This window comes from Phodopus roborovskii, unplaced genomic scaffold, assembly GCF_943737965.1.
Source record: "Phodopus roborovskii unplaced genomic scaffold, PHOROB, whole genome shotgun sequence".
In the NCBI taxonomy this organism is placed as follows: Eukaryota; Metazoa; Chordata; class Mammalia; order Rodentia; family Cricetidae; genus Phodopus; species Phodopus roborovskii.
In genome coordinates, this window is record NW_026125052.1 from 21,151,021 (window position 1) to 21,166,764 (window position 15,744).

Below are 15,744 nucleotides of genomic sequence, written 5' to 3' on the forward strand. Positions count from 1 at the left end.
GCAGGTGCCGGAGCATCTGAGATGCGATGCCTGAGAAACAGGCCACTGCTTTGAACACAAGGCAAGTGCTGAGAAGAGACTGGGCCCCTCTCTGGGCCAGAGGTGATTTCTAGCCTCCTTCTCTCTTCATTTCCTTCTCCCAGATCCCCATTGCTCCAGTCTCCTCCCCCTCCCTCTCATCGTCCTCTTCTCCCATCCATGCATCTGTCTGTCTTTCCATTCAGCAATCTGTCCCGCCGTCTATTATCCGCCCACCCAGTCAAGCTTCTGTGGGCCCTTCCCTCTTACTCCTCCTGAGAGAGACATGGGTTACCACAGGACCAATGGGGAGTCTGTGATTCTACTTGGAATTTAATCATTGACCTTTAACCTTTACCCAGGAAACACTGGAGTAGTTTCCAGAAGGCAGGCCTTCCTGATTAGTATAATTAGCCTGTCCTTCCTCATTGCCCTGGCAGCCCCCAAAGCCCTCCCGGAAGCCCCTGGTTCCTGCAATGGCCTGGCCTTGAAGCCAGAAATGGACCAGGTTGACAGGACTATATATATCCCAGCTTATTTCTTTGGTGTCAATATTAAGTTACTGCCCTCCTGAAGCTGGGTCCAAGCAGGCCCCTCCCTGCACCTCAGGAGGCAGCACAGGCGGAGTGGGAGGGGATGGGGCACAGGGCACTCACCCTCCATAGCATCTGAGATGGCACTATCTGCGCTGCAGCTTGGCCTTGGGGGCCCCTTCTCCCCGGGTGTGTCTAGGCTGCCATTGCAGTCTTTGCTGTGGGCTGGGTCCCCGTCTGCCTCCCCGCCTTCCAGAGCCTGAGCAGCCTTAGCCTGTAAATCAACAAGGGTGATGAATGAGGAACCTCCCTGTGAGGCAGGGGGATGGACACACTGACTATCAGAGACTCTCACTGAGCCTTTCCGCTGATAGGCCCTCTACTTAGCACATGGAGAGAAGGGGCAGCCGTCGTCAGTGGTGAGGGAGTCACAGGGTAAGAAGAACAAGGTGAGCGAGACTCTCAACCCTGACACAAATGCTGGGCTCTAGACTTCATACATGCATGAGAAAGAGGAAAGCTGCTCCATGACAACCCAGGGCCCTGTCTCTGCCTCAGCACCCAGAAAGCACAAAGCCATAGACAGTGAGCCTGGAGGAAAGTTCACAGTTCACTGTCCCAAACTCCTCACTGTGTGATGGGGAAACGGAGGCATCCCTTCCACTAAAACTCCCCACCCGGGGCTTTCTGCTCCTCTTGCTCCTCCTCCCAGGCTACCTGGAAGGAGCCAGCCATTAAGGGTTCCAGGCCAGGGGCAGGGAGACCCTTGGGTTCCCACCCCAAACTCCCTGTCTGAATCCACACCTTTTCTAACTCCTCCTGATGTTTTTTGAATTTCTCAAGCATCTGTTGGAACTCCTCTTCTTTCTCCTGATCTTCAGCCAGGGTAGCTTCATTCTGCTCAGCATACGCCATGGCCACCACCGCCAGGATCAGATTGATGAGGTAGAAGGAACCCAGGAAGATGATGACCACAAAGAAGATCATGTAGGTCTTGCCAGCAGCTCGAAGAGTCTGGGGATGAGAAGAGAAGGAGGGAGAGGTCTCTTGGCTTCCATGGAGCCCTTCTACATGGTTGTTGCTTAGGTAGGTAGGGTCCCTCACAGAGCCTGGGGATATGGAGGCCTTGGAGACAAGGTGTGGCCCTCCTTAGCAACTCAACCATATTCTGGGGAACTTCAAAATACGTGTGAGTGACCCAGGCACTCTGGTGTCCCTGGTCAGAGCTGTAGAGAGTCAAGATTGACATCCTAAGGTCAGAAAACCAGATAGACAAATAACAAACAGGGCTTGAAACCTTGCTTTGCCCCAGAGCCTGGTTCCTAGGAAGTGGTCAACAAATAGTAAACTTATGATTATTGTTATTATTAATCTTGTTAGAAACACTGCCAAAGAGCAGAAGACACCATTATTCCTTCTCAACCCACCTGCTCTACTACCCACTGTAGGCATCAAAAGCAGGCATCCCTTGTTATCCTGGGAACTGATTCCTTGGATATCAAGACCTACAGATGCTCATGCCCCTTACAGGGAAGGTATAATGTTTGCATCCAGCCTAGGCACAGCCCTTCTTCTAATCCTCTCTAGATGCCCATGGTATCTAACACAATGTAAATGCTACACAGGCAGCTGCTGGGATTTCTAAATTTTGGAATAAAGATCTTTTCCCATAGGATATTTCTATGTGTCCTCCAAGCAGGAGTCTCCAGTAGTATAGACACAAGTTTCCTTCTGAAATATTCTTCCTTCTTTCCTCTCTCTCCACCTCTCTTCTTTCTTTTTTGTTTTTTGGTTTTTGTTGTTGTTGTTGTTTATTTGTTTTGTTTACAAGACAGGGTTTCTCTGTACATCCCTGGCTGTCTCAGAACTCACCTACTCTGTAGACCAGGCTGCTCAGAAATCCATTGCCTGCCTCTAGAGTGCTGGGATTAAAGGCATGTGCCACCACTGCTCAGCTAAAATACTTCTCTTTATCTCTCTCTTGCACATTGTTGGGAATTGAACCCAGGACCTTGCATACACTCAGCAAGTACTCTACCACTAAGCCAAATCCCCAGCCTTTTGTTTTGTTTTTCAAGACAGGGTTTCTGTGTGTAGCCTTGGCTGTCCTGGAACCTGCTTTGTAGACCAGGCTAGCCTCTAACTCAGAGATCTTCCTGCCTCTGCCTTCTCAGCGCTGGAATTAAAATCGTGTGCCACCACCGCCCACACCATTTTTGTTTTGGAGTACCTTCAATCTGTAGTTGGTTGAATCTACAGACATAGACGGTCAACTACCATTGTGTGGGAGCAGAGTTGAGTTTCCCGGCTGTCCTACTGGTTTCTCTGAGGCTGGACCAAGTCTATAGCAAGGCCCAGGCCCTCAGCTCATAAAGCAAAAATGGAAAAGGAAATGGACTATGGTTTGGTTCTAGCCAGGTATTCTGAGAGCCCACAGGGGGACTGAAGGAGTCTCCTAGAGGAGATGATGCAGCAGGGGCCTGGCCATTGTGAGTGGTCTCTGAGGAGCAGTGGCATGGAGGGCATGTCTGTGGGGCTGAAGGGCGGAGTGAGGGCTGTTGTACCAGCTGGAAAAGGTTCTCCCAGTAGTCCTGTGTCATGAGACGGAAGAGAGCTAGGAAGGCCCAGCTGAAGGTGTCGTAGCTGGTGTAGCCATAGTTGGGGTTCCGCCCAGCCTTGATGCATTGATATCCTTCGGGGCAGTGCCTGGTAGTAAAAGGGGGGACTGGCTTAGGAAAGGAAGAGAGATGAGGACAGATGGAGGACTCCGGGGAGGGATCCCCAGTTCTCCACATGTTCTCCAAGCCCACTGGTTCCCCCCACGCTCCTGTCCACTCCAGATCCCTATCCCTAACGAACCCCCACCTCCCCCACAACTCACCCGGCGTCACTGCTATTCCCACAGAGCAGGGCATCATTGGAGCCCTCCAGGAAGTAGAAGTTCCCTTTGAGAATCAGAAGCCACAAAGATAAGTTAGTACACAGATGCACCATAAACAACACATACATCATACACCTGTGAACAGATCTGTGTGCCCAAGAACACCACACAGCTACTCCCTGTGCACCCCTTCCCATCTCTTACAAACAGTTCCAGATTCCAAGGTCTCCTGTGGATAAACTGCAGGGACTCTGGTCTAAGCCACCCCGGCTTGGTGCCTACTGCGAAGTCAGGATTCACCAGGAGCCCAACAAGGGGAAAAGGGCAAGTGTCTGTGTGTACATTAGGCTACCACATACTTATTTAACTGTAGGGCTGGGGTTAGAGCTAGGGGTCACAGTGAAGGAAGAATACCATCGCGATAAACAGACACTGTGAGTAATAGAGACTGTGAGAATGTGTGGGCTTGTTGCCTGTGCCCATAAAGGGACAGGCTTGTGAACACGACATGCCTGTTGGCAGCTCTACTGGGAAGGGAGCACAGAGTGTGAGAAAGGAGAACAGGGTGCCCGGGATACAGAAGGATGATGGACTTTCTTTTTGCACAGTGAGAACTGTGTTGTGTGTGTGTGCACGCGCGCTTCAGAGCAACCTTGGCCTTGTTTCTCAGCACCAACTGTACACTTTTTTTCCAGGCAAGGAGGGAGTCTCTTATTGGGATCTGGGGCCAATGAAGTGGGATTAGCTCGTTGTACAGTGAGCCCCTGAGATCTGCCTGTTCCTACCTCCCCAGTGCTGGAATCTCAGGCATGTGCCCTGGGGCCTGGTTGTTTGTATGGGTTCTAGGGATTGACCTCGAGTCCTCGGTCTTACATGGCAAGCACTTTATGGATTGAGCTGTCTCCTCGGCTTCAACAGCCACAGGATTTTAAAAACAGTGTGTCATCATCACATTAATCCTTTGGGGGAAGTTTCGTCATAATCCATTTAACAGGAAAGGGTTTTTTGTTTGTTTGCTTTGCTTTTTTGAGACGGGGTTTCTCTGTGTAACAGCCTGGCTCTGTAGACCAGGCTGGCTTCGAACTCACAGAGATCCAACTGCCTCTGTCTCCCAAGCACTAGGATTAAAGACATGCACCAAAACACCCGGCGATAGGAGGAGGTTCTTAGGGTCATGACTGAGTGACTTATTTGGAGGCCATCCAAGCTGGTTAGTGATGGATCTAAGCTTATGTTCTCTGCAAGAAGCAGCTGAGACAGGGCTCCTGGACGGGGGCAGGCAGTTTCCTCTGGCCCTTCTACCTCCCTTCTCACCTTCGTCATTGATGTAGGCATCCCAGTCAAAGGTATAGTTGCTGGCCCAGCTCTCCTGGCTGCTCCAAGTGTCGTTGCTGTACCACGTGTCATTGCTGTACCACGTGTCATTACCATACCATGTGGTGTTGGTGTCATTCATGGGCGGGGGCCAGCGCACACACTTCTGCCGCAGGTTTCCCATGAAGAGCTGAAGCCCCACCAGGGCAAAGACACTCAGGCAGAAGACGGTGAGGATCATCACATCGGACAACTTTTTCACTGACTGGATTAGGGCTCCTACAATGGTCTTCAGCCCTGGCCACAGACAGGGTGAAGGCATCAGCGGGGGAAGGAGGGATGGCAAAGGGCCCCACCCTGAACCTCACCCTGAGCCTCAGCCAAATCCATCTCTGAGGCCGGTTTCACTCCTCCCTGAAGCCTCCCTACAGAAACTGTTCCCGAACCTCTAGGATTGAATGAGCTGCTGCCTGACCCTCAGAACTACACAAAAACAGGGAAGGCTTTTTAGTAACTGTCACTAGTTTATGCTCCCAAAGTGTGTTCTCTGACCATTGTCATAAGGCTGGGCTAGGCTCTCGGAACCTGAGTGTTCTCTTCTAGGCCTGGGTGTGGCAGAGGGGGTGTATTGGCCCAGGCAGAGAGTCCCCACACCTCCCAATACCTGGGATAACCGTGATGGTTTTCAGGGCCCGCAGCACACGGAAGGTCCTCAGGGCTGAGATGTTACCCAAGTCCACAAACTCTGTCACATACCTGAGTGGGAAGTTGAGGGGAGGGGATGTCAGAGCTGGGACAGAAATCAAGTGTCTCTGGGTCCAGAATGACATTTCCCAAAGAACATTTGTAATTGGAGTGGAGAGTGGACCAAATAACCGCCAGAGCTTCTGTTACAGCCCAAGAACTGGGAAGAACAGTGCTGAACTTGCTGCTGGAGAGAGGAGGGACCCACTGGCTGCGGGGCTGTGAGTCAGGCTGCCTCCTAAGGTGTGAAGTATGAGGAAGAGACACTGACTTCTGAGCAGGGTCCTGGGAATGTCCTAGATCATAGGGCTCAGTCGGCACAAGTAATGGTCCCTGCCACCACCCTCCTGTCAAGGCCCGCTTTGGGGACTAACCCTTCTAGCCACTCCCACCCCAGGCCCAGGGCCCTGCTCACGCCATCGTGATGACACTGAAGTCCAGCCAGTTCCAGGGGTCCCGGAGGAATGTGAAGTCATCAATGCAGAAACCTCGGGCCAACATCTTAATGAGAGATTCGAAGGTGTAGATCCCTGTGAAGGTGTACCTAACAAGAAGAGGGCCAGTCAGGGCCAAGTATGTCACCTGTGTGTGTGTGTGTGTGTGTGTGCGTGTGCGTGTGCGTGTGTGTGTGTGATGACAGCTGTGGAGCTCAGGGGAGGGGCATCAGGGCTGACGTCATTGGCTGGGGTGATAGCGTGCCCTCCCCCACCTTGGCTTAAGGTACTGATGGTCACAGGGACAAGTGTGTCTCCCCTCAAAGACAAGAGTAGTCACCCTGAGCCCTCCCTCGGGTACAGACCTGGGATAGGGCACTCGGAGAGGGGGACTTACTCCACATCCTTGGACCAAGAAGGCGGGTTGCTCATGGTCATGAACACGCAGTTGGTCAAGATGGTGATCATGATGAACATGCTGAACAGCGTGGGGGTAGGTCAAGGAAAGAGAGGGGCCAGCTGGGAAGAGGAGGCCCAGGAAGGTGCCCTGCCCACCACTAACCTCCCCACCTCTCCCACATGAGCAGGATATGCGTGGATAAGCACCTTGATAGCCACGCGCCTGATGACGCTGAAGGGGCTCAGCATGTAGAGGGCAGGCGTGGCAGAGAAGCGGAAAATGGCCTTGCCTTTGTTGAGCACAATGAAGGTCTACGGCAGGGAGAGAAACTGTGAGCCGGAAGGACAGACGGACAGATGGACAGGAGGCACAGATAGAGGGAGCCCCCTCCCACACGCAGACCTTCTTGTCACTGTAGTAAGGGTCCAGGTCCTCCAGCGGGATGCCGATGACTTCAGGTGGGGGGTCCCCATAGATGAGCGGTAGGTTCTTGCCAGCTTCCAGGTCACTACGTGGCTTCCGCTCAGGCTCCTCAATCTCCATCTGCTTATTCCGCTGCAGCCGGGCCTCTTCCTCCACTGCCCGCTGCTCTATGGCTGCCAGGGACTCTGGGGTGAAGGGACGCAGGCAGTGGGGGCCCGGGGGTACCAGGGTGGGCAGAGATGAGCTGGCCATCCTTGCATCCTGGGCTCAGGGGCCAGGAGGGTGGTAGGCAGCTGGGCAGCTGCAGCCCTGTAGTCCTGGGGTTCTGGTGGTCACCAATGCCCTGGGTCTACTGTGTACTGTGCTCCTCACTTCCTGCCTGCCCAGGGCTTGGGCCAGGGAGGTGGGTGTGCAGGTCTTGTTGGCTGGGAGATGTGCCTGCAAGACCTGGGCGTGCTGTTGCACAGGCACTGGGCAGGAAGCATTACACAGCCCGGGCCCCACACTGCACTTTCTCTGCAATGGACCAACAGAACAATGGTTCTCTTCAGGACCAACAGAAAACGAACCAGATCCTCTTGAGCCTTGGCAACGTTGGGCCAATGCCCCAGTGTCCTGGGTTGTCTCCTGGGTTCAAACCCCAGGAACTGTGTGGCTTCCGCCTATAGGGACAGAGAGAGAGAAGCTGTGTTGATTGGCAGCGTCGGCATGATCTCCAGGTGGACCAGGATGAGGGTCTAGTAGGATTACCCTAAAGCACATCTAGAAAATGAATTTCATCTTGGAGGTGGTGATTACATGAATTGGCTGATACTGACAAGCAGGGGATGGGGGTGGAGACCTTTGAGGTATCAGCAAGACTCAGTACAAAAGGATGGCTGTATCGATGATGTCTGCAAGGGATAAGCTCAGAAGAACTTATCCTGTCTGTACTTCTCATCTCTGCCTGGAGAGAAGGGAAAGGAAGGATGTAGGGACATACGATTTCTTTTCTGAGCTTTAAGGTACTTGGCAGTTGGCTGGGAGAGGGAATAGAAGGGGCCAGGCCTACAGAAGGTCTCAACAGCTTCTTTCTATGGCTCTGTGGAATCCAAACCTCTGGGCAGATGGAGTGGAATACAAAGATATAAACTACGGGAGACCTTGGAATGCTAACATGGATGATCAGGAAAGGCAATGGGAGTAAGGAGTTCCAGTAGGGCGGGGTTAGAGCCCCAAGGACAGATTTTGGTTAATGGTCTCTTATGAACTGGGTATGGGGAAAAAGGCACACCAGAAGCCTGGGATTTTATTAGTAGTATGTGGACTATCTCTCTCTCTCTCTCTCTCTCTCTTTCTCTCTCTCTGGTTTTTTGAGACAGGGTTTCTCTGTGGCTTTGGAGACTGTCCTAGAACTAGCTCTTACAGACCAGGCTGGTCTCAAACTCACAGAGATCTGCCTCTCTCTGACTCCTGAGTGCTGGGATTAAAGGCGCACACCACCACTGCCCGGCATGGATCATCTCTTGAGCTAGTCCCTTGACCTTTTCTGGCTCCTGGTTCCACTCACCCAGCCTATTCCCCATGGAAGAGCTGTGCTGAGTTAATGGTTAGGGAATGGTCATAGGGAGTTGATTCCTTCAGCAAACAGAAAGAACACTGGCCCAACCACTGAGAGGCCAATATGGGGCTGGAGAGATGGCTTGATGGGTAAGCACATATAAGGACCTGAGTTTGGATCTAACAGTCAAGAAAGAAAGAATGGGTAGTCACATGAACACTTGTACCCCAGTGCTGAGGCAGGGGCAGAGACAGGACGATTGCTGGGTCTTGCTGGCCAGTAGCTTAGCTCCAGGTGCAAGGAAAGGCCTGTTCAAAGAAGTGAAGTGGACAAGGATAAAGCAGGGCAGCCATGCTCTCCTCTGGCCTCTGCGAGCACACCTACACACACACACACACACACACACACACACTCACACACACAAACACACACTCACACAGAGAACACTCACACATACACACTCACACAGGGAATACTCACACACATACACACTCACACACATATACTCACACACACACAGAACACTCACACATACACACACACATACATTCAACATACACTCACATAAACAGAACATTCACACGCACACACACATACATATATATATACACACACACACCACACTCACTCATACACACTCACACTAACACAGAGACTCTGTCAGACCCCAGAACAACATCAAGTACAGCTCTGTCACTAAAGGCCCTGGCACAGCGGCTCTGGTTATTGTACATATTCTCAGGCTTGGTCAACAGATGGAGCAGATGACTGGGAAAGGCCAGAGCCATTGGGCAGAGATAGCCACACCCCTTGCCCAGCTACCCAGCTGCTTCATGCCAGGCCTCAGGGAGTCATGTTTCTGGGGGATGACTCTGCTGGTTCCTATTTCCCAGCGGGTCAGTGATCCTGGTGTGTGCAAGTGCATATACCCACACTCAGGTCTGAGCTGAAGCTCTTCCCGGAGACCTTCAGCCTGTCCTATACCTTACCCTGACCCTGCACACATGTTCCCATCTTGTCATATGATAATGATGGCCTTGTGGATGGCCTAGGAGGGATCCACCCAGTCTTAAGTCATCTTGGCCCCAATACTCCAATTCTGGTGCTGCCCTCTCTCCTTCACTGGAGCCCAGAGGGACCACAATAACTCAGTGCCACCGCCTGGCTCTGGACCAGGCCTCGAGGAAACTGACCTCACCTGAATCACAGGAGCCGGGGACAGTCCAGCGTTTCTTGGCTCACGCCCCTGAGCATCTTTCCCTGCTTCCACGTCTTGGAGATGATGTGGCCCACCCCTCTGACCCACTTCCGGTCTCTGCTCTAGAAGCATCCCCTTCTCCCGCTGGGAACAAACACATACTTCTCCCTTCAAAAATCACTTCCCAGCCCTCCCAACCTTCATGTCTGGGAATTTCGCTGTGTGCGGGAAAATTATCTGCATTCCCCGTACCTACACAGTGGCCCACAGCTGCCTATAACTCCTGGTCCAGGGGATCCAATGCTGCCTTCTGACCTCCACAGTGAACAACCACACAAGTGCCAACAAACATACATGCAGGCAAAACATTCATACAATATTAGAAAATAAAGATAAATTTTGTTTAAAAATGACATGCCTGGCTGTGAGTGGTGACACATGCCTTTAATCCCTGAACTCAGGAGGTAGAGGCAGGTGGATCTGGAGGTAGAGGCAGGTGGATGGATCGCTGGGAGTTGGAGATCAGGTTGGTCTACAGAACGAGTTCCAGGACAACCAGGGCTGCACAGAAAAACCCTGTCTCAAAAACTACCCACCCCACAATAAAAGCCCTGTGCCACCCTCTCCAGCTCTACTCTGGTTTGTTTGTTTGTTTGAGACAGGGTCCATCCTTAGCCTGGGGCTCAATGGTCATACAATCTACGCTAGCTGATTTCTCAAAGATTTCTACTTCCTCAGGGCTGGGCTTACAAGTATATATCCTGCCACACCCAGTTTTGTCTGGTCTTTTGTTGAGGGTTGAACTCAGGTTCGTTCTCAGGTTGGTGCAATATCCACTTTACTAACCCACCTCCCCATCCCTGCAGCCTTTTCCATGAGGCCCCATCTCCCGCGTCCAGAAAACCAGTGCTTCATATCATCTCACACTTCTTCAAATGTCCACGCTCTCCCCTTAATATTCGCCTCTTCTTCCCCTTCCTGGCCTATTAGAATACTAATACTCTGACCAGGCATGGTGGTACACACCTTTAGTCCCAGCACCCAAGAGGCGGAGGCAGCAGATCTCTGAGTTCAAGGCCAGCCTGTTCTACAGAGTGAGTTCCAGGACAGCCAGGGCTACACAGACAAATTCTGTCTTGAAAACCCAAACCAGCCAGATGGTGGTGACACACACCTTTAATCCCAGCACTCAGGAGTCAGAGGCAGGTGGATCTCTGTGAGTTTGAGGCCAGCCTGGTCTACAAAAGCTAGTTCTAGGACAGCCTCCAAAGCCACAGAGAAACCCTGCCTCGAAAAACAAACAAACAAACAAACAAAAAAAGAAAAGAAAAGAAAACCCAAACCACCACCAACCAGCCAAACAATAACAACAATAATAATGACCACCATGGGCTGGGACTTCCACAGTGCACTGGGCACTGTACTTCACTTGGGAAGTGTCTTCACCAGCTGTCTCTGCTTCCTTACCTTTCGTTCCCTCCACAGCCCATTCCAACCTGGCTGCCATTGCCCTGCTCAACCCGAACTCGTTTGTCCAAATCACTACCACTGTCCCTGCTGCAGGTCCACGTTTCTCTCCTCACTTCCCTTGGCCTCTTAGGAGCAGTCAACCCAGTTGGCCACAGTCCCTCTCTGGAATATTCTATTCTTTCAGCCTCGATGGGCTCACACTGGTGATTTCTCTTTCTCACTGGCTGCTCCTTGACAAGTCACAGTTGCCATGGCTATGATGAGGGATGTGTCATAGGAATAAAACGAGCTTTTCTTTAAACTCCACACAGGCATAGCTGCTGCCCTCGGGTCAGCTCCAAGGGGCGGAGAGGTGACCCCAACCTCTATGGCTCCATACCCTCTTTCTGACGCCAGGAAGTGCCGCCACTCTCGGATCAATCAACGTGTGTCCTGAATTCTCCTTTCCCATTACTGTGTCCAAAGCCCTGCTAATCTCTTTTCCATCGTGTATGGAAACGCCTTTTTATGCCATTTTGCTACTCCTCCCTCAAATCAGTCCCACAAGGTAGCCACTGATATTTCAAAACAAAGCTTGGCTCCTGTTTCTGTTAACATTCTCTAATTACTCCCAATGTGCTTAGAATCCAACTTCAGCCTCCTATGGTGGCTTCCCAGGTCCTGGCGCTCTGGCCTCTGCCTAGTTCCCCAATTTTGTCTACTGCTCTTACCCTGGTCCCTCTGCCCCAGTCCTATGGGCTTCTTTGACCACTGGCTTTGTCCCTGCCTTTGAGATTTTGCCCAGCTCCTCCCCTCCCGGAACCCCACAGCCCTCCCTTTCTCTTCTGCCTTCTATTTCAAGAGAGCTTTTCTTTCTCTTTGCCCCACCAAACTCCCCTGTATATTCCTTGACATTAGTTCTCATAAGTTGTGAATGCTTGCCTCATTGGTTTGTGTGTGTTCTCCACAGGATGGAAATGTCGACATAAGCAGCGACTGTGTCTGTCTCAGTCACCATGGCTAGTTCCAGCACTGGGCATGCAGTAGGTATTTAAATAGTGTTTGCTGCCAGGCATGGTGGCACATGCCCTTAATCCCCACACTTGGACGTGACACAGTCAGATCTCTATGAGTTTGAGGTCAGCCTAGTCTACATAATGAGTTTTAGGCCAGCTAGGGCTACATAGTGAGACCCTATCTCAAAACAAAAATACCAACAAAGGGCATATTGAATGAATGAATGAGTAAGGTCTTGGATATAGACCTTATAGGGATTTCATGGACTTTTCTATCTGTCTATCTATCCATCCATCCATCCATCCATCCATCCATCCATCCATCCATGCATCCATGCATGCATGCATCCATCCATCCATCCATCCACCCATCCATCTGCCTGTCTGTCCATTTGTCCATCCCTCTACCTATCTATTCACATCTCAGAAGCTGAGCTGGCCATGAATAGAGCTCAGTGATCCACAGTTAGACTATGATGGTCTGCAGAAAGTAGACCAGAGCACACATGGCTGTGACAAGACAATATAGAGCCTGTCCTCAAGAGGGGCATTGGCGGTGCTGGGGGAATTCATGTGGGTAAACAGTTACTTCCAAGTAAGAGGAAGAAAGCTGGCTTTTTAAAGACATGTCTCAGTGGATGAGTAAGTTAGGAACACAGGAAGACAGACGGGAGGACTCCTCAGTGACAGGGGCAGCCAGGGCAGACACTGGGAACCTGTGTGGGAATGGAGTGGAGAGGGTGGGGTAAGGCTAAGGGTCACCAGGCATAAGGGGACTAGACTTCCTCTTGCAGCCTCAGAGTCCCCAGTGAGAGGTCAGTACCATCTAGTACTGTCTACTACCCTTCCCGTGCATCAATACAGATGGGGAAAGTTGTTGTTTTGAGCGGCACTGGTGGCAGGATGAAGGACAGCTGCAATGTGCGGATGATGCTGGCAGAGACAAAACGTCAACAGGATTCCATGACACCAGGTAGATCTCCAGGTGGCTCCTTGGCGTACAGTGAAGTGTGAACATGGTAAGATGACAGCTCCTTCCACCCAACTCTGCCCTGGCCTGTCCCTGAGATATGGCTTGGGTCCTCAGGGCAACCTCTTCCCAGTGCAGTAGACAATTTCAGTGTTTCAAAGAACTAACAGAGCATCGTTTACTCCCGTGTTCCACAACAGGGAACTAAGACTCGAGAGGAACTGCAGCTTCCCAGTTCACAAATTCATCCATTCATTCAACAAACTTTCTGGGTTTGTGGTGCGTGCTCTGTCTGATCTTGGTCCAGGGCAGAGCACAGAGGAGGTAAAGTCCCTGCCCTCGTAGAGCTTGCATTCCAGAGAGAGGAGGCAGGCGGTAAATAGGGGAGTAAATAAGATAATTTTAGAGAGTGATAAATCAGAGGCCAAACCAAGGCTACAGCCAACTCCTGGGAGCCAGGATTGGAGCCCATTTAGAAAGTGCAAAGTCCCATCCAAACCGCCTTCGAAAAGGAAGTTTGGGCGGAAGTCGTGGGTAAATCAGGCCTTCCTGGGTGCCTGGAGTTGGTGAGCTGACCAGGATGGAGGTGGGGGGAGGAAAGATCAGGAATGGTGAGCCAGGCTGAGGACAGCTGTCGGCAGGCCGGGAGCCGAGGGTGCGGACACTGAGGGTGAGGCAGCTCCTGCTGGAGCTGGTCCAGCCCAGCATTGTCTCTCCCTGTGGGGCAGCCAGATTGGAGCACCCAATTCCAGATATAGTCTGACCACAGAGGCCTTTTCTCCCTGGCCTGGCCACTCAGGGCGTCCACTCATCATAAATGGAATCTGTCCTCACTTTGGATCTTGCCCTAAGAGCTGTGGTCTAATTCCCCAGCCCGTAATCAAAAACATTAGCAGATCAATACCAACAGTATATTAAAAAATTACGCACCATGGCCACAGGGGATTTATCTCAAATATGCAAGGCAAGCTCAAAAAACTAAATAATGGAATTTTATCCCAAAAGATTGAAAAAGAGTAATCACCAGCAAATTAGAAAGGAGAGGGACTCTCAAGTTGATGAAGACAGTCTGTAAAGAGCCCTGCAGTTATCACTGACTTAGGTGGTGAGAAACCAGACGATTCCAAAAGTCAAGACCAAAGCAAAGGTGGCTGCTCGCTGATTTTCAACACCACACTGGAAGTTTTACCATTGCAATATGACAAGAAAAGGAAATGAAAGACACGACAATTGGGAAGGAAGAAATAAAACTGTTCTCATTAACAGAAGACGAGATTGTCTATGTCCAAAGTTAAAATTGACCAAAAGAATCTCCAGACGGAAAACAATCATAGAAAAGCTGCTGTGTATAAGCTGAGGTATGGGACATTCTGGAGATCGTGCCCACCAGCCCCATACCTCATTCTCTGTACCTGGACATCTCCAGCCTTTTGTGAGGCATACTGGGTGTTGGCCAAACATACTTCAAGATAGTCTTCTAGACCCAGATATTTTTGTCTATTTCCAGAACCTACCCTCCTGGAAAAGTGATGTGTGTGTGTGTTGTGTGTGTGTGTTTGTTTCCCCCCCCCTGGGGTGGGTGGTGTCTTCAAATATCCAGAAATTCATCCAGCTGCACCAGCCTGAAATCTCTCAAGCAGCCATACCCCTGCTACTCTGAGATATAAAAGCTACTGTAAGAAACTGTCCTGGAGTGTTGACTATCAGTGGGCATAACCTGCCCTGCACACCCTTCCCCATTGCCTTTAGAGCATACCTCGTGGACACAAAGATGCCAGGCAGCTAACTGGCATTGTTCAGGATTCAGCTACCACTCCTCTTCCAACCAGCCATGCCCTTTATCTCTCGCAAGACTCCTCATTGCTCACCATTGTCTGGCTTTTTTGTTTGTTTACAAACAAAATTACAGGACCAGCTAGATGGCTCAGTGAGTAAAAGTGAATGTTAGCTACCCAAACCTGATGATCTGAGCTCTGCCTCCAAAATCCTTGGACAAGACTTAAGGAAAGAACAGACTCTGGCCCCCACATGCACAATGCCTATACACATAACACACACACACACACACACACACACACACACACGATAAATTTAATAGCAAGGCATGGTAGCACACACTTCAATCCCAGCATCTGGGAAGCAGAGGCAAATGGATCTCTGTGAGTTTGGAAGCCAGCCTGGTCTACATGGGGAGTTCTAGGACAGCCAGGACTACATAATGAGACTCAGACTCAAGAAATAACATAAAAATGCGTAAAATTATCGAAAGCAAGCTGGATGTAGTAGCTCACATCTGTAATCCCAGTGATTGGAGGCTGAGGCTGAAGGATTGCTATGAGTTTGAGGCTACTCTGGGCTACATAGTGAGTGCTAGGTTAGCCTATGCTACCAAGTAAAATCTGTCTCAGAAACAAGCCACAGACAGACAGACAAGATGTTACTGAGAGCTGCCGTGCCCCTGGAGATCCGCTTCAAGGGTCCCCTACAGCAGAGGCTCAGACACAAGGCTCCCTGAGAGACTAAACCACACCAAATTTCATTCTGATCAAAGCCAGCACTAGGCATCCAGATGGACTGTTCCCCAAATTTCCCGGTTCCCACTATGACCCAGCTCCAAGAGTGAGAGGATGGAAAGTGGGGTGGCTGTGCTACTTTTCTGCCAACACTTAGTCTGGAGAGGAGGGAGGCCAAAGGGCCCAGGCCTTGGCAAGCCGGAGCACAGAGGAAGTCACCATTGGGGGCCTTCCCTCCTGGATAACACTGTCCTTAGAGAAAACTCTGTTGCAAGTGGCCTTGGAGGGTGGCCTAGAAGAGCTGGGAGCCT

General features: G+C 51.0%; 1 protein-coding gene across 1 annotated transcript in view; it reads right to left on the bottom strand.

Moving 5' to 3' along the window:
* The window catches only part of Scn4a (sodium voltage-gated channel alpha subunit 4), a 29,889-nt gene extending 22,788 nt beyond the window's left edge, over positions 1-7,101 (bottom strand). The window contains exons 1-10 of the mRNA XM_051179402.1: positions 6,727-7,101; positions 6,517-6,635; positions 6,322-6,411; positions 5,906-6,034; positions 5,411-5,502; positions 4,747-5,043; positions 3,433-3,496; positions 3,116-3,257; positions 1,356-1,565; positions 675-825 (exon numbers count right to left, since the gene is read on the bottom strand). Of these exons, the coding sequence (XP_051035359.1) occupies positions 675-825; positions 1,356-1,565; positions 3,116-3,257; positions 3,433-3,496; positions 4,747-5,043; positions 5,411-5,502; positions 5,906-6,034; positions 6,322-6,411; positions 6,517-6,635; positions 6,727-6,999 (1,567 nt within the window). The 5' untranslated portion in view covers positions 7,000-7,101. The remainder of the gene's footprint in view (positions 1-674; positions 826-1,355; positions 1,566-3,115; positions 3,258-3,432; positions 3,497-4,746; positions 5,044-5,410; positions 5,503-5,905; positions 6,035-6,321; positions 6,412-6,516; positions 6,636-6,726) is intronic.
* Positions 7,102-15,744: the final 8,643 nt, after the last annotated feature.